General features: G+C 39.0%; 2 protein-coding genes across 3 annotated transcripts; one reads left to right on the top strand and one right to left on the bottom strand.

Annotated features, from left to right (window-relative positions):
• Positions 1-1,236: 1,236 nt before the first annotated feature.
• On the bottom strand, positions 1,237-6,145 carry tacr3l (tachykinin receptor 3-like). The gene is made up of 5 exons (NM_001301381.1): positions 5,796-6,145; positions 5,137-5,325; positions 4,795-4,945; positions 1,517-1,713; positions 1,237-1,435 (listed from the first exon to the last, which is right to left on the bottom strand). Exons 1-5 carry the CDS (start codon positions 6,143-6,145, stop codon positions 1,237-1,239), a joined length of 1,086 nt encoding a protein of 361 aa, NP_001288310.1.
• Positions 6,146-11,966: 5,821 nt separating this feature from the next.
• On the top strand, positions 11,967-19,055 carry LOC100698506 (N-acyl-aromatic-L-amino acid amidohydrolase (carboxylate-forming) B). Of its 2 annotated transcripts, XM_003452288.5 has the most exons (9): positions 11,967-12,211; positions 12,604-12,746; positions 12,860-12,961; positions 14,323-14,549; positions 14,700-14,892; positions 16,528-16,621; positions 16,700-16,807; positions 17,672-17,784; positions 18,160-19,055. In XM_003452288.5, exons 4-9 carry the CDS (start codon positions 14,323-14,325, stop codon positions 18,349-18,351), a joined length of 927 nt encoding a protein of 308 aa, XP_003452336.1. In that variant the 5' UTR covers positions 11,967-12,211; positions 12,604-12,746; positions 12,860-12,961; the 3' UTR covers positions 18,352-19,055. The 2 variants fall into 2 exon arrangements, with proteins under 2 accessions (XP_003452336.1, XP_013131200.1); XM_013275746.3 differs by lacking the exons at positions 11,967-12,211; positions 12,604-12,746 and having other exon boundaries at positions 12,761-12,961.
• The last annotated feature ends 52 nt before the right edge of the window (positions 19,056-19,107 follow it).

Raw genomic sequence — 19,107 nt, 5'->3', positions numbered from 1 at the left:
AACATTACTGTTGATGCTGAAGTTAATCAGAGCCACTGAGATCTACAATGATGTCAAATGTGTTAATGTAATCAGAACAAACAAGAGAAATTGAATTTTTTTTTATACTTTTTATAAAATGTTCTCCCTTTTTACCTCTGGGTACTCAGTAACAGAAATATTTAAAATTCTTTGTTATGCATTTATGAAAAATTAAATGTAGTCACAGTTGTATGGTGTGATTTAGTGCCTTTGCAAAAAAAAACAAAAAAAAAACACCACATATGTAATTTCTCACATGATCACATAATTCAATTTACACACATACGCCCACAACATTCATGTAGGCAAAACAACAAAAAATATGAAGTTTCGACAATTTATTAACAAAAATATATTCAGAAATAAATAAAATAATAAAAAAATGAAACTATTAAACATTTTAACCAATGGAAGGCAGTAATAGTAAAATAGTAAAGGAAAACAGATACATTTCATAGTTATATTTATGATTTCTAAAATTAGAATAATCCACAAAAGTATTCATCAAAAAGATGTATGTCTATGATTTATGTGTGTTCAGGATTAATGCACCATCGCTTCCTTTGTCAGCTGTCAGGCACAATAAAAGGCCCAAATCAACAGGCAGGGCTTTACAACTACATACCTGTTTTTCTTTTTGTTGGTTTGTTTTTAACCACCAGCAAAGAGGCTGTCTTTTTCTGCCTAGTTGTATCATTCTTCTCCTTCTGCGTGCCATTTTAATCCTTCATAATAAGTAAATAACGATTATTTATATAGCACTTTTCACAGGTATTAAATTCACAAATCGATGTACAACAATTAAACAAAATTAATTACAAAAGAGAAGCATTTTAAAACAGAATCAAAATAAATAAAAACACACATAAAAAAAGAATTCATCAGAAGGCCTGATTAAATAAAAGCGTTTTTAAATTTTGTTGGTTTTTTTTCTTTTAAAAAGACCTCACAGAGTCTGCTAAACAAACCAGAGTGGTAAACAGTTTCAGAGACCCTTGGTGCCACAGACTGAAAAGCTCTCTTCCCCCCCTGGTCTCTTTTCTTGTACGAGGGGCAGCTAACAGACTTTGAGTTTGTGAGTTTAAAAAAAAAAAGAAAAAAAATCACAGGAAAAAAAAAGGAAGCAATCAGCTCAAAATAATGTAAAAGAAATAAAAAATCCACAACTAAAAAATTCAGGTTGAGCTGGAGTGCGCTCATTGGATCAGAAATACCCTAACTGTCTTTATTATTCAGCTCAGAGTTGGGTTTCGACCTGTTTCCACGAGTGCTCTTGTCTTTGCTCAGGATGCTGGTGCACACGCTGCTCTGGTGACACGGTCGAAGTCTTGTGCTTTGGAGCTCCAGCTCATCGTAGCTCGACACCCGGACAAAAGGGCACCAGCGGAAAACCTGCTTGAAACCAGCTCGAAACCTGCAGCCGACAAAACGCTGACATGCAGTTATGCTCTAATTAGTGTTGGTGAGGTGATGAGGTAGACTGACTTGGACTCACCTGCTATTGAGGCAGCAGTAGATGATGGGATTGTACATGGTGGAGCTCATTGCAAGCCACAGCACGGACAGGTAAACCTGCTGGATGTACTTCCACTTGCTCAGACGCTTGTTGAGACCCGTCGCGATGAAGTAGACATGATACGGCAGCCAGCAGAGGGCGAAGGTAACCACTACAATAATCATCATCTTCACCACCTGCAGGACAAAAGCCATCAGCAGGAGGGCAAATCAGTAGGCGGGCCCCCACCCCCAGAAGACATTCTGACATTTCACAGGAAAGCGGAAAAGGAGAGGCACCAGTAATAAAATGAATGATGGCTTAATTCCGTTCAGCTGCTTCTATTTCTGGGTGCTGGTATTTTGCATGCTGGCTCGCTGCCACACTGCCGTGTCTCGCTGGGGCACTTGAAAAGAACAGAGCCTTCATTAGTGTCAGGAGTGACACCTGATTTTCCTGCTGTCAAAGTGCTGCAAACGGGTCTATTTTACAGCACAGTGATTTTTGACAGACAGCCTACTTCAGTGTGCAAAATGGCAAATGTAACATAAGTAACTGCGAGAAAATGTGCTGGTATCACATAATAACACAACATCCTTGTCTGGGGAATTATGAGATAAACTCAGATGTGGCATCTGAGACAATAAACCATGGAAAAAAATAATTAGAAGTTTTGTAGCAGGCTGTTAGCATCACAAAAAAAAAATGTTTTAAAAAATATGTACAAATGACTATATCATAATCCGAACATACCACCATGAATAGAAACAGGAACAAATTATTCTTTCCTATCTTTAGTTTCTTAAAGCATCAATACAGTAAAGGTGTCTTTAAATCATGGTGGTGGTAAATCTAAAGCAAATATTTGATTGCACAGGATTTTATTATATATGGGGATGTACCAGTACAGTGAAGGATAGATGCATGAAAACTGGAGCTGAGAATATCTGATATGCTGAGGGAAACCAAGACATCTGATCTTTTTAACAATAGTCTTTGCATAAATGATAGAACACTGACACAAGCCTTTCAACTGGAAAATTACCAGTTATTATTATTATTATTAATACCAAATAGTTCCATTTGGTATTAGTTAGTGAGGTTTTGATGTTGATTAGGAGGAATTCCACTAATGCTGAATGTGTATTTTTATGTAAGCTCTGTAGCTTGGGAACGCCTTGGGGAAGAGATTGAGACCATTTAACTCGTATAACTCTAAAGATGTAAGCGTGCAGCAGAAACTCAAATGGATCTGGGTAATTTGTTTTCCTCCTGCCTTGTTTGTGTATGTCTTGTCTTTTACCCCAGAAAGGCTCTAATGAGAGTGAAAATAAAGACTAAAGAAAGAATAATACAGTATCCAGTAAGCTGCTTTATTTGTCTTCCTCACTGGACAGTGAAACAAAAAAATCTACATCTGAGTTGTCAGACCACAGAATATCTGAATAAAAATCTGATGTTGAGTTTGTAATTACCTATTGGCTGCTCATTGGGCTGAAACTGAGCTAAACAAAAAAGTGGAGGATGTAAAACTGAATCTGAGCTGATAGAGACAGAGAAACGCTGTTGGATGATTGATTTGTCACTATACTTTATACCTTTCACACTACATATAGTTTAAACTGTATCCAGCAAATCTTCATATTCAAAAGCTACATTTTTGCTAGATTAGATTAATTCCACTTTGTCACACTTTGCAATTGTTCCTTATTCAAACTTCCATACTATCCATAGCTGCATCCTAAACATCATTCTTAGCAGGAGAAATATCATATTATGAGTGCAAACATATCTCTAAATGCCACTTAAGTGTACAACGTTTGGCACCGTGGTAGCTCTGATGCACAGCGTAGGAAATAATGAGTTTATTGACCATTTTTATCTCTCTGTAATTATAATTTCGATTCATTGAATCCAGGATGGCTGTCATGAGGAGAGGGAAAGGTCAGGCATGACGCACCAGTACCCAGGAGGTTTCAGGTAGGATGGAAGAGAGAGCACCGCAGAACACATCAGCGAGTTACAGCACAATGCAAAGCTGTGGGGGGTTAAAAAGGAGCAGGCAGCGATTCATGAGCAGAAGCGCATCTGCAACAGCATGCTTCTTATCTGATGCAGTGCCATGAAATATTCTTAAAAGACTCCTGCAAGCAACAGACTCGTTTTAAACTTTATAGAAGTATGTGGTTGTTTTGTTCTCTGTCCTCAGTTTGCAGGAAAAAAGTGCCAAATATGGCTAAAACTATATATGAGATCATTAAAATCAAACGGGGAAACTGTTGCTGGGTCAAAGACAAATAAAACCACAGATTTATTCCTTTTAATTCCATCCAACACACCCTTAATCAATGAATACTTCCAGTGTCTGACCCTTAGGGTCCCTCTTTGAATAATCCTACATGGAGCATTTATCAATGAACTGACGTTAATCCCAGGCCCATCTTGATAGATGCTCATCATGACATCTGCAATGACCTTAATCCCTGCTCAACCCAGCACTCACAGTAGCTGCTGGAAAGCACACTGTGCCGTCTGGCTGAGGAGTGAATCGACTGCCTCCGGATCCCATCCTCTGCTATTAGGATGTGGCCAGTTTCTTTACTTCTGTGTGATCAGGCTGTTTCGATGGGTTGTGTTTGCAAAGGTCAACATTAGTGCCCGGCAATAAAGAGACAGCTTGTGCCGGTGCATTTGTTCTGTATATGGTTTTCAGATAAAAGCTGAACCGCTGCTGCATCACATTTTACTGATCAAAGCTGGAAGCGGTCAGCGGACGTGCTCGTATTTATTTTATTTTTTTTCATTTGATTGTTCATTGTGTTGGGATTTCCTTTAAACCTGCAGATGTGTCATCAAACATCTGCACTCTTATAGCTGTTGTGCACTAGCATACCATCGCTTCTCCTGGGATGTTTTAACGCAGTATTAACTTAAAGCATTTCAACATTTCATTACTTGTTGTATCACTTTTAAGATGGAAAGACTTTGCATGTTGGATTTCAGTTACAGAGCTGGTAGTTTTCCTCTCTGGTTTTAGGTAAGTGTTTTTTTAATATATATATATAGTTTCTCAAATAGGAGAAATAACTTTTGCCATTTTTCTTGGTTAGCTACAGTAAATGTAGAAGACCTAACATTTGCCTTTTCTGTAAAATTTGATTATTGAACAGGTTATGTTAAATTTCAAGTTTGTTTTTCTCCATAAACATTTTACATTATTAATCAAAAGAAAATCATTAAGGCAGAGGATGAATGCATTGGATGAGCACAGTGATTACCTTCCTTTTGGCCTGTAGCTGTCCTTGGTAGTTATCAGATGAATCTCCAGGGATCTCACCTCCCCATAGTGTCACCCCCACAATGGTATAGGTGATGCCCATCACCACTAAGGGCAGTATGTAGACCAGAACTGTAACTATGATATGATACCTGTGCAAATAATGAAGCAGATGCCAAGCTTTTAAGGGAAGTGTGTGAAGCTGCTTGGCCAAAGCAGCTTTAGATGGAGTGATGGTGATGCAAGCTATGAGAAACAAGACAGCTCAAATCTGAATTGTGATAAGGATGGTTAAGTTTTTAGCAATGGAGAAAAACAGAGGAGGGTGTCAGTGTGATCTCACATGAAGGAGTCTTCAGCCATGCGGGGCCAGGCCACGTAGCAGACGGTCCTTTGGGGCAGAGTTCGGATGGTGGAGAAGTAGCAGAGCGGGAAGGCCAGAACCACAGCCAAGCTCCAGATACAGACAATGACCCCCAGAGTGGCTTTAGCAGGCAGACGAGGCTTCATAGGGTGGATGATCGCCATGTACCTACAACCGAGAGCCCACAACTTAGTGAGTGAGTGAGCTCAGCTATCAGTTGATGCCCACAAGTGTGAGTTTCTCCATGGTAGGTGGGATGCAAACCCTGAAATGGCCGTTTCTGTGGCAGAATACTATTTACCCAAGACCTCATTAGACCCAAAGACCCATTTTCAGGCATATAAAGTGTGTAATTCATCAGTTGTAGTTTATTTTTAAAGTTAGAGATGGAAAAAAATTAAAACTTTAACAATTTAAAAATAAGTATTTTCAGACCAAATTCAGACAAAACAATTAACGAAGCAGTGAATAAAATAACACTGAACACTACTGTTCAGCTGCAACTGATGTACAGCGGGGGGGGGGGGGGGGGGGGGGTCATTTTAAAATAAACCAAACTAAAAAAAAAAAAGTGTTCGTAAAAGAGGTCACCGAAAGGGCTTCCGCGTCTCTCCAGCTTAATATTAACGCAGTCGTACCTGTCGATGGCGATCGCGGTCATGGAGTAGATGCTGGCAAACACGGCGGTGACGGGAAAGAAGTTGTGGAACCTGCAGTACACCTGCCCGAAGTACCACTCTCCGTGAGCCGCGTAGATGAAGTTGATGAGCGTGTTGAAAGCGGCCATGGAAACGTCAGAGAAAGCCAAGTTCAGCAGGAAATAGTTGGTGACAGTCCTCATCCGCTTGTGCGCCAGAATAATCCAAATCACTATCAGGTTCCCGAAGACCGCCACGGCCAGCACTGTGCTGTAAGCCACCGACCACAGCGCGACGCGCCACGGAGGCTGCACGAACTGGTTGGTCAGACCTCTGGTTGTGTTTTCCATTCCTCAGGTGTGCACGGTCCGATCTGTTTCACTCAGTCTGCTGCTGCCAGAGATCTCTACAAAGATGCGCCACAGACGCGCGACGTGCCCAAAGGACATGTGACCGGTGAGGCAGAGAGAATTCTCCACATGGGTCTGCCATCGTTCAACAAATCAAACAAACATATAAACTCTCTGATCCTAGTTTTCACATTTTAGTCTGCACAATCAAACAAGCACACAGACTTTTAAGGAGAAATTAATACTTTATTCAGTTCTGTCAGTGTCTGTTATTAGAAACACATATTGTTTTTGGTTGAAGTCATAGACCTCTTTCAGCTAAAACACATAATTCAAAGGCAAATAAACAAGTAATATAATAAATAAATGGGTTGCTATTGGGATAACTGTTACTGGCTATTTGCACTTCCGCAATACCATCAAATCCACATTACAAGCCCTTGGAATTGATCACATTCCTAATTTCATATGGAAAAAGTGACAGACAAATGAATCTGAAAGACAAGGAAGTGTTCTACATTCATAAATTACAGACTGCTAAACACACTGGTTTAAATGATGATTGAGATTTTGCAGGTGGGTTTTTTTTGTTTTTACTTTTCAAATTTTGTTTGTCCCTAGAAATGCATTTGTATTATCTGTGGTTGATGGTATTGTGTGTTGCTTATGTACATTTGATTTAAATGTAATAAATATTTTGGATATCATGTTGACACCCTATCCTGCAGTTTTGAAAGTTCTTTCTATTGGTGGAGCATCGCTGGTGGACGCTTACCACTGGTGGAACATGAAGATCCAGCATTACGATGAACTGTGTTAATTTATCACTTATCTGCTTAAAGATGTTGGAGTATTCTAGGTTAAACGTGACAATAAATGTTAAAACAAGTATAATTTTTTGCTTTTTTTGCTCAAATTTTGGTCATAACTTCAGGAGAAATCAAATAAATTTCATTGTAAAACATACAAAATGTTGCTGTAGCATTAGATCTGTCTGAAGCTTTAAATCAGCCTGAGGGTGATACCGTTAAATCCTTAATAACTGTTTCATCCCATGCAAAGCTCGTGGTGTCAGGATTTTATGGGTTTGTCTGTATTATGTAAGAGGTTCAGCCGATGTGAGAGCCCATAGGTTAGCCTGACTTAGTGGTTCATATACAGAATCTGTTTATAGAGAATAAAGCTCAGTAAAACCAGTAAGTGTAGAATATAGTCTCTTTAGGGTGCTAGTGAGTACACTCCTCACATTATTGTAAATATTCTGTTATATCTTTTCATGGGGCAACATTCAAGATATGACACTTTGACACAATGTAAAGTAGTCAGTGTACAGCTTGTATAACAGTGTAAATTTCCTGTCACCTCAAAATAACTCAACATACAGCCATTAATGTCTAAACCGCTGGCGACAAAAGTGAGTACACCCCTAGGTGAAAATGTTCAAACTGTGCCCAAAGTGTCAATATTTTGTGTGGCAATCATTATTTTCCAACACTGCCTTAAATGTGTTGGAAATGGAGTTCACTAGAGCTTCACAGGGTGCCACTGGAATCCTCTCCCACTCCTCCATGATGACATCATGGAGCTGGTGGATGTTAGAGACCTTGCCCTCTTTCACCTTCCATTTGAGCATGCCCCACAGGTGATCAATAGGGTTTAAGTCTGGAGACATGCTTGGCCAGTCAAGTACCTTTACCCTCAGTTTATTTTAAGGCACTGGTCTTTTTAGAGGTGTGTTTGGGGTTGTTATCATGTTGGAATACTGTCCCGTGACCCAGTTTCTGAAGGGAGGGGATCATCCTCTGCTTCAGTATGTCACCGTACATGTTGGCATTCATGGTTCCCTCAATTAACTGTAGCTCCCCAGTGCCATCAGCAATCATGCGGCCCCAAACGATGACGTTCCACTACTATGCTTGACTGTAGGCAAGACACACTTGTCTTTGTACTCCTCACCTGCCACACACCCTTAACACCACCTGAACCAAATAGGTTTGCGTTGGTCTCATCAGACCACAGGTAATCCATGTCCTTAGTCTGCTTCTCTTCAGCAAACTGTTTGCGGGATTTCTTGTGCATTATCTTTAGAAGAGGCTTCCTTCTAGGATGACAGCCATGCAGACCAGTTTGATGTAGTGTGTGGCGTATGGTCTGAGCACTGACAAGCTGACCCTCCACACTTTCAATCTTTGCAGCGATGTGTCTGTCCTGTTAAACTGCTGTATGGTGTTGACTACCGTACTGCAGCTCAGTTTCAGGGTGTTGGCAATCTTCTTATAGCCTAGGCCATCTTTATGGAGAGTAAAAATTATTTTTTTCAGATCCTCAGAGAATTCTTTGCTATGATGTGCCGTGTTAAACTTCCAGTGACTACTATGAGAGAGTGTGAGAGCAATTGCACCAAATACAACACACCTTATCCCCATTTGCACCTCACACCTTGTAATACTAACGAGTCACATGACACCAATCGGGCACAAACTGGACATTTTCACTTAGGAGTGTACTCACTTTTGTTGCCAGCGGTTTAGGCAATGATGGCTGTATGTTGAGTTATTTAAAGGGGGCAGTAAATTTACACTGTTATACAAGATGTACACTGACTACTTTACATCATGTCAAAGTGTCATATCTTCAATGTTGTCCCATGAAAAGATACAACAAAATATTTACAAAAATCTGAGGGGTGTACTCACTTTTGTGAGTATTTCTTGTTTCAGATTAAAGCCAAAATTTTTTGGATGTAGGACTAATTTATGAACACGTCTATAAAAGATCTATTTTCTGTTTCTGAGCTTCTTCATGACAGTAGATTAAAACAGTAATTGTCCATCCATCCATCCATTTGCTTCCACTTATCCTTTACAGGGTCGTGGGGGGTGCTGGAGCCTATTCCAGCTGTCATAGGGCAGGAGGTGGGGTACACCCTGGACAGGTTGCCAGTCTGTCGCAGGGTTAACACACAAGGACAGACAACCATTTGCACTCACATTTACTCCCACATTCACACCTATGGGCAATTTAGATTCACCTTTTAATTTTATTTTGGTACATGACAATGATTAAGGTCAAACTGTTATTAAACCCAAACAGTTGCATTTGTTAATAAAAACTGAAAATAAAAATAGTATTACTTTGTGTATTAAAAGTTTACTCATTCTCACAGGGTCAGACTCCTTTTGTCGGCCTATTCTGATGTGATTTGCTTTTCACTGATCAAACCTCACACAGAGATCAGACACCTGACAAGAAGACACATCCATACCCCCCACTGCCGCCCCCCGACTAAATAACTGATGCCTGAATTATTCAAAGCGAAAAGAGGGTGAAAGTTTAGGATACAGCTAATGATACTATCAGCTGTTACTAAATAGCTCCTGACCTTTTCAGTATGGAAGTAAGGGCGTGTTTACAACAGTTTTGAACACTGACATTTTAAAGAGGGAGTGGCCCAGAAGAGGTGGCCTCTGGGTAATGAGTTCTTGCTGAGAGGAAACAGACTTTCTGACCTTCTTTTGGTCTTTTCACAGTGTGCTCAGCTTAAAATGGCCCACAGCCTCTATGATAAAACCCAGCAGAGTGCAGTCTTTCAGTAAATACATACTGAAAACAAGTGCCGCTCTGTAAAAGTGCGAGAATATGGAAACATCAAACAACCCACGTCACTGAGGAGCTCATAAAAACAAGACTGCTCGAGGCGCTTTTTGAGTTAATTGCAGTCATACACAGCAGGACAAAAACAAAACACTTACTGGGCATTATAATTGTGACGCTGATGTCTGCGTGGCAACACATCAAATAACTGATTTGTTATTAACATTAGACAACCTGAAGTGAATAATGCAACGCGCAGCACTGGCAGAGCCCAAAGCTGGATTTTACAAACACAGATTTCAAGAGTCCTCCTGATACACTCGTCTTTTTAATAGTTTATTCATCATTTTATTTAGCCAGAGTCAGTGAGACAATGTGGAGGACTGGACATGTACTCAGAGGAACAGTTGCAAGGAAGAAGGAGGAGTCATTTGATTTTCTTATTTTTATATATTCATATCAGCTGATATTATGAACAGGCTCAGTATTTAAAAATGGTTTCAGTTCACCCTTCCTAAATCATAAAATCATACCAGAAATACAAAAGAGCAAAGAAGCAGAGCCCTTAAGTAGTAAGAACGTACTACTCAAGGTCAAGGAAGCATTTCTAAATGTGTAAATGTATCCAGCTGACCTGGAGGTAAAATACAGCTGTCAAAACGAGGTATAAACAAACCGACCTAATTAAGTGAGACACCACATTATACTCACAAATCAAACCATTTAACAGCCAGAGGTGAAATAAACACCACCCCCGTGCTGTCACACATGATGGTCTGGTCCTTTTGTTAGGCCGAAACCTAGCGCGTGTAAACTACTGACAGGCCAACTTACAGCCCTCATTTAGCACCGCAGTATGTTAAAGAAGATTTAAAACACGTGTTATATAAGTTAGGTAACTACAAAGGTGACTGAGTATGGTAATGATGTGTGAGAGGGTGAACCCAAGATCTGTATTTGACTCTGTTAATTAATGGATGAATATTGTTCACTCCTTCGTGTTTGTTTTTTGTTTGTTTTTTAACTTTATGCTAATATAGCTAACAATGAGTTAGGCAGCACGTGTGCATTTCTTTCCAAACCACACTATTTCAGCCCAGTTTTATGTCACTGTGAGCAATGTTACCCATGTTTGTTGTTGAATAATACCCTAGTTTTAAAGAGAGTTTGATTTTTTACTTGAAGTTAAGAAAAAAAAACTTTTAGTGTTCTTGGAAAGTTAATATTGTTAATTTTTATTCTAACCTTGTTCATCAGAGATTAACTTTTGCCCTTTGGACCAAATCTGAAGTGTCTCCTTTTTCAGAGACACTGACACAGCATGAATTTGACCTATTATCTCCTTTACTTTAAAACAGCAAATACACTGTACAACATTTGAAAAGCTTTTGCTTTAACATCTATGCATATCTACACACTGCCTGGTTTATTATTGTTGAAGCACTGTCAGCATGCGCTTCACAGAGGCTAGAGCTCAAAGGGCCTGCATCACACACAGGGTCCTAAAGGGCAAGGTTGGTAACAAGAGCAACATTTCTATTTATTTATTCACTTAGCTGATTTAAATATAAATTTTGTACTTCTGGCAACACTTCCAGCCATGTTTAGATCACTCCCATATTGACTTGCATTTGTTCATCTACATGAAGGGTGACTCTCCAGCTTTAGTTTTACTTTGCGTCTCCACAAAATATCATGTGATGGGACAGTTGCAGACACCAAAGTACAGGTTGTGTTTGCCAGATGTCACAGGAGTCAGGATCAGGCTTTCAGCCCAGTGTTGAGAGTCTGAAACTGGAGCTGAATTTAGTGTTTAAAACCCCAAGAAAGTATGAATACATTCAACGGGAAGTTTTTATTTATTGTATTCTGTGTTCAATGTGATGATACACAGTTTTACCACAGCACATATAGATCTACTTTCAGCTGTTTTCTTATCAACAAGACAGGTAGTTCTGCATATTTGATTTTATTTATTTTTTATTTTTTTCTAGATGCCCTTCCTGACCCAAAGAGACTTGTGTCTGCTCCTGGAATCAAACCAGGGATCTTTCACTTGTTAGAAAAATGAGTAAACCACTATTCAGTGGAGCCACTTTCTGAGCTACTTCCTGACAAATCGATATAAAAATTAAAAAAGAAAGCACACATTCACACAACCACATGAACACAAGGAAAAAAGGAAGAAATATCTTCATAAATACAGGAAATTAGACTGCCATTAGCCAGCAAAGCCTGCGGGGTTAAAGCAAAAAGAGATGAAATCAAGTGAATTGAATTGAACTGAGAGACAGAGGCGGAGGACGAGAAAGAGAGAGCGACAGAGTGAACGAGTGAGAGGAAGCAGCTTATCATCAAGCGACAGATGAAAAAGGATTACATGTCTAAATGGAGCTTAGGTCTTCTTTCGAGAGTTGCAGGCTGTGAGAAAACGGACGGTTGTATGGAATGGAAAGATTGCAAAGTTGTGAGGTAATTAACATTTTTAGATTACAGATTCCTCAACTAGATTCATTCATTTGAATGATTCATATGATAAGAAATTGATGAAATAGATGTCCAAGAGCTGCTGCTGCTAGAAAACTACTGTAAATAAATCCTACCTATATCACTTTAGACTGTTTCACCTTTATTTAGACAATAAACTAAAAAATTAAGCAGACTTTTGCACAAAAACATCCATGCTTTTACTGTTTGCTTACTGATAAATTATCAGATATATTTATTTATAGTTAGCAGTGGTAGTGGAAATGTTTGGAGTGTTTTGATACAGCTGCAATAAAGCATCTGCCGAGGTTTGGGTTCCTCTGCAGTGAAACATCTTATGTGCCATTTACTTCTTGTTGTTGTTGTTGTTGTTGCAGCACCTCAAAGTTGCACCACAGGCCAAAGAGCAATGAGAGCGGCTCCTGCTGGTTTAGCAGAAAACAACAGAGTGACTTCCTGTTACATCACAAAAATGAAATTTGAGCTGAAGAAACAGATAGAGGAGGGCCGCTGTAAGAAGGTACAAACACAAGGAAGCCTGAAGGCGGGCGCAGTCAATCGAAGCAGTCTGTACTTGCATGTGGGTTGGTTGGCTAAGCAGCTGCTGTGGGCTGAAAGTGTTTTTTTGTACAGGTTATGAAATAGCACACTTCTGCCCCGACACAACTTCCCCTCTGGGTTCAAAGGTTGATGAATCCAGTGAATGCTAAACAAGGCTGAATTTTGACGTGAAAGGTAAGACGTGAAGTCAATTTAATGCAGTTTTATGCATATTTTATTGGCTGTATTGACAGAGGCAAGCTGCCAAAGCCTTAAAAACCAGTTTCTCAGATTTTACTACTTTATTTTTCTCTTTTGCTGCTGCTGCTGTAGTAGTAGGTGTAAATATGCACTTACTAGTGCTTACAGACACATTGTAATATGATTGTATGACAGCGCAGTGTGCTCCTATTTATATTTCTGCCATCACCTACATTGTAAATAGCAGATCCAGTTCTTCAGCTGGCGTCATATCAGTGATCAAAAACCTGGGGCATAATGAGTATAATGACACTGCAGCATTCAGATGGCATAAATATCATAAAGAATAGGTGTGGCCTTGTGCTGTATTCCCACTTACTATAGCAACAGATGCCAGGTTCTCTAAAACTAATATAGATAATAATGTGAAATAGCCACTTTTAATATTTATTTTTGATAAGAATTGAAATGCAAATGTATGTATTAAATATTTTAAGTACAGTTGAACAGAAAGTTATAAAAGGGCTCAATTGAGGGCAGTATCTGACTTTCCCTCAATAAACTGGGGCCTCTATCAGCAGATGTGCGATCCCCTGTGGTTCCCAGTGTGGACATTGGACGAGTGAGCAGTGTTAGGAAAGGTGGTTTCAAAGGACCGCTACCTAAAGCCTTTCTGGTTGACAAAGAGTGTTTATTTCAGGTTTCTCAATAGCAAGATTTGTTTCATCAGCTCTATTTGTACTTCTGAACTCTTAAAGTAGTATTCCTGGTGAAAAGGAAACAAAGGCGATAAGGCCTGTTATGCTTAAAAGGTGACCAAAGTATAAACAACAAACTGCCACAGGGAAGATTTATACATGGTTCAGAATTTCCCAACTTCTGTTCTCTTAAACAAGCCAGAGCAAGGGAAGCAAAACTGTAGTTCCTTATGAACTGAGTGTTGTCACCTATTTATCACTTATGCTGCTAAATATTTATTATTTTTATTATTATAAACTGATTTACCTATAAATGGTAAAGGAGAGAGCCACCACCTGGAAAACTGTCTTTTGGAGAGTTGCCTCTCCAGTGCACCTATTGTCTGCTTTTTTTCCCCAAAGCAGTAAAACTGGATTCACAGTGGTTCATGCTTCTTAAAGGGGCAGATCCATATTCCTGAAGTTAATTTTACACTGTAAGAATCAAGTGTTAATCATAAATGAGTTAGATGTGTTGGACTTTATGACTCTTACAATCCATTTAGTCAATGAATGACTGCCAGGACATCATCAGTACTTTTGTTTGTTTGTTTATACAACAAAAAAAGAGAATCCAACATTCAGCTAACACCCTCTTTTTTTTTCTCCTGGAAACAGATGGAGTCCGTGTCTTTCCCACTGCTGTCCAGGGTTGCCATTTGTGGTGGCACTCATGGAAATGAGATGACAGGGGTTTACATGATGAGACATTTGCAGAAAGAGAAGATAGATAAAATTGGATCTGTTTCTGTCTCCACTGTCCTGTCAAACCCACGGGCTGTGGAGGTTTGCAGGAGATACGTAGAAACCGACCTTAACCGCTGTTTCACAGAAGCCTTGCTAAAGTAAGTTCAAAAACAAAACTGACGCCAAAGCTTTATGTAGGTAATGAAGCTTTAAAGGTTTTGGCTAACTGCGCTACACTGTGAGAGCAAAGTAAAACTTCTCAAATCTGCTATGTGTGAGACATCTTTGTTTTATTTTCCTGATTCTAGTTCCCCAGTAACAGATTCAACACCCTATGAACTGAGACGAGCTCAGGAGCTGAACGCTCAAATTGGGCCCAAAGGAAGCAAAGAGGCCGTGGACCTGCTCATAGACATCCACAACACCACTTCCAACATGGGCCTCTGCCTCATCTTTTACTCCATAGACTGGTTCACCCTACACATTCTCAAATACCTACAGGTACAAGAGTAGTACAAACAGATATTTCAAGTCATTTGTGTGGAATGTGCATCTACAATGTTTCTGATAAAGAAAATTTGTATAAACTGTGAACTACTAAAGGTCTCATATCTTAAAGTTTAAATAACTTAAATTTTGCTAAATGTCAGGTTAACCTTCGCAGTGATGGTATGGTTAGATAGCAGCAGCAGTTTTCAAAAGCAAGAATGCAAATAAAATAAATAAATAATAGAAACAGTGCTTACCTTCTTCAGTACTGGATGAGTGAAAACTTGGACCTATTATTTATGTTAATCACAAAAGTAATTCAGAAATTCTGATGAATCCTCAGTTCATTCCCAAATGTTAAGGCCTAACTGGCCACTTTATTGGGCACTACTCGCTTGTACTGAATTGGGCTTTTACTTCCAGAATGGGCTTGATTCTTTGTGGCACAGATTCAACAAAGTGCGGGTAACATTCCTCAAAGATGTAGGTAATGTTCTTAGGTGTTCTATTGGACTAATCTGGTGACTGAAGCCATTTAAATACAAGAAGCCCGTTTGAGATTATTTGAGTTTTGTGACATGATGTGTTATCCAGTTGGAAGTAACTATCAGTAGATGTGTACATTGTGGTCATAAAGGTTTGGACCTCATTAGCAAAATTACTGGGGTTAAATGCTCAGTCGGTAACAAAGTGTCTAAAGTGTCCCAAGAAAATATTCCCCACGCCACTAAACTAATAGCAATGGCCTGAAACTTTGACACAAGGCAAGGTGGATCCATGCCTTCATGTTGTTTGAACCAAAGTCTGACCCTACTATCAATATGTTGCATCAGAAATCAAGACTCATCAGACCAGACAACATTTTTTAAATCTTCTGTTGTGCAATTTTGGTAAACCCATATGAATTGTAGCCACAGTTTTCCGGTCTTAGCTGATGGCAGCAGAAGACCACACTGCAGAGATGCTGTTCTGCATACCTTGGTTGTAACACATAGTTATTTGGGTAACTGTTGCCTTCTTGTCAAATTGAAGAGGTCTGGTTATTCTCTGCTGACCTCTAGCATCAACAAGGCATTTTCATCCAGTGTGTTTCAAACCACTAGATCAGCAGTTTCTGAAATAGACAAATACTCAGATAAGCCTGTCTGGTGCCAACAACCATAATATATTCAAAGTCACTTCCCTATTCTGATGCTCAATTTGAACTTGAGAAGGTCACTTTGACATCTCTACGTGCCTAAATGTGTATTGTTGCCATTTGTTATCATGTCATTAATACCACAGACAATAACAGATACAAATACAGTCCTGTCAGTAATCCTCCCTAAACACAAAAGTTAACCACATTAAGCTGTATAATGTATTGTCTTCAAGCACCAATCCTGCTGTTTTTTAACCAAACTGCCTGAGGAATTTTTCTTAGTCTTTGTTTTAATGTTTCTACTGGTAGTAGTATTTTCTAATCAAAAAACTTAAAGTATGTCTGTGTTGCTTGTACATCACTCGTGCATTTATGTTCGTTACTCAATAAAATCAGGTTCTAAAGCTATAAGCTAAATCCGGGATAAACATGTAGTTTATTTTAAAGCTCAGCCTATCGTACCTAAGCACAGTGTGCAGTCAACAGTAAACATATTTGATTTTCAGAGTAAAATGACTTCTGTGGAAGTTAGAGCAATCCAGCTGGACATACCGATCTCTGAGGCTTATTCTTTAGAATCGGTGGGCAAGCATGGCTTTGGTAAGTGTGTCTGTGTGCATCTTTTGCAAAGCTGAGCTTATTAAATATTTAGATGATTGTTTCCCTTGTTCCTTGCAGCAATAGAGGTTGGCCCACAGCCCAATGGTGTGGTCAGAGCGGATATCTATAACATGGTGAAAGAGGCAGTGGATCATGTATTCAGTTGGCTTCAGGAATTCAATTCTGGTAAGATGCTACCGCTTTTAAAAATGCCGCGCATGCCCATTCTTTTAAGCTTTGGTTTAAATATTTATTTAAATTATTTTGTAGTCTGTAGTTGTTCAGTTAGCCACTTTTCAGTGGGTTTTTTTTTACAATTGCCATGGCGATATCTTCAGTTAAATTTATTCTGGTTTTGAGATACAAGAAGATGACAAAAAACCAGAAACAAACTGTGGTGGAATTTTATGTTAATGAAGTCTGCAACGTGATCAGCTGTGGCCAAGCATTTAATTACTGCATGCAGAAGAGCTAACAGGAGAATAAACAAGAATTTTTCCGATTACACAAACAAACCAAATAACGAGGGGAAACATATCTGATGCATATGCTTCCTCACATGTGTAATGTATTGTACAGTTAACCAATTAATTATAGAATACATCCTGTGGCTGGAGCTTCACCTCACATGGATGTTTCAGTGGGAGCAGGGACTAAAGTGGCCTCTGCAATTTGTTAGATATATAAATATTTGGGTAATGACACGTGTTTTTTGTAATTTTGCTGCTGTATACTACAATAGTTGGTCCAAACAATCATCACCTGAATAAAATGCAGACTTTTTACTTTTATTGAAGAAGTTTATCAAAAGCATTGCATTAACTCTTTAGGTATTACAGTCGTTTTTCAACACAGTTCCCTCATTTCCAGAGGGGTAGTTTCACTGGAGAAGCTTTAAGTCATCAAACATCAGTAAATTAGACAGTGGGGTTAACAGTGAACAATTGTGCAATGGCAAACAACAACATCAGGTGGACCTACAGAGGCAAAATCAAACCATAGCTCTGTCTGAAATGACTCCACTAACTCTGCAACTTTTATCCTCATCAGGAAGCACATTTGAAGAAGGTGAAGTAGAAGCATACACCTTGGTGAAAAGCATAGATTACCCTAGGAATCCAGTGACTGGGGAAATCACTGCTGCCATACATTCCCAGCTACAGGTACAGTACAAGATGGATGCACGTTTTATAGTCTAAGCTTTCACACTTTTCATGATCTGAGTCTGGGTCACAGTTGCAGCAGTTTTAGAAGCACTCAGGTGCTTCCAAGCCAGCTGAGAGACCTAAAACCTCTCCAGTCTATCTGTCTAGCTTATCCTTATCCTCGGGTCTCCTGCCCATTAGACATGTCCAGTGTCCACACAATAAATACTGAGTCTTTTGGCAGATTCCCTCACACCCTCAGGTATCCTTGAGAGGTTGTGTAAAAGTTTGGCCTTAAACAAGCCTTCCTAACCTGGTTTCATCTGAACATTTACATTCATGAATTCAAAGACTGTCAAGCAGTAAATGCCGTATTTGCATGTCTTTCTCCAGGATAATGACTTCAAGCTTCTGCAGCGGGGCGATCCGATATTCCTGTCATTTTCCGGGGAGACAGTGAAGTATGACGATGAAGACCTCTACCCTTTCTTTGTCAATGAGTGCGCCTACTACGAGAAGAAGATCGCTTTTCATTTAGCTCGAAAGATAAAATTGACACTTCCACCCATAAAAGTGACAGGCTGAGAGTGCTAAATTTAAATATCCCAATTTTAAATTATAATAAAGTAGGAAATGAGAATTATTCTGATTATTTGAAATATGCAAATGAACAAACGTGATTTCATGACTGACAAATATAAGGTGTCTAAAACATAACTCCATCCTCCAGTGCAGTACAGGAGCTCTGAAACAGCCACTACCTCTGTTAATATGTCAAATGAAGCTTATTCGAGCTTTATCTGAGGGGTGTGTTCTCTGTGCACAGGCTCTAGAGTTGAAGTCCACCCATTTTATATTTTTAAAAGTAAATTTAACATGCAGAAATCGTTTTTAATGAATGACTGAATAAATGAACGTGAATGAATTTTACATACAATCTTCTTAGCACTGTGTATTTGATTTGGATTTACATAAAATAAATAGATCAGCTCGGTTATCAGCAGGAATATGATGATCAGTCAGTGCAACTACATGCTCCAGAGTGTTTATCAAGTACACTTTACAACATTGGTTTGTCCTAACATTACACTGTGAGTGATAATTATTTTCAATGAAATGACCAACGGATGCAAAAGAAATCTATCATATTTATCTACGGTGCTTAAAAAGACTTTTTTTTATGATTTCAGTTGTCTCTATGTTCCTTACACATGTTTTTAAATCTTTCAGCAGACACTTTATAACTGTGTTAAGGAAAATTTGTTATAAATAAAGTTAATTGTATAATACAAGCATGCAGTAATGGGTTCTTAACACAGTAATGGTCAAAAAATATTACTT

Source organism: Oreochromis niloticus, linkage group LG6 (assembly GCF_001858045.2).
Source record: "Oreochromis niloticus isolate F11D_XX linkage group LG6, O_niloticus_UMD_NMBU, whole genome shotgun sequence".
Taxonomy (NCBI): Eukaryota; Metazoa; Chordata; class Actinopteri; order Cichliformes; family Cichlidae; genus Oreochromis; species Oreochromis niloticus.
This window is presented reverse-complemented; position numbering and strand designations above follow the sequence as displayed.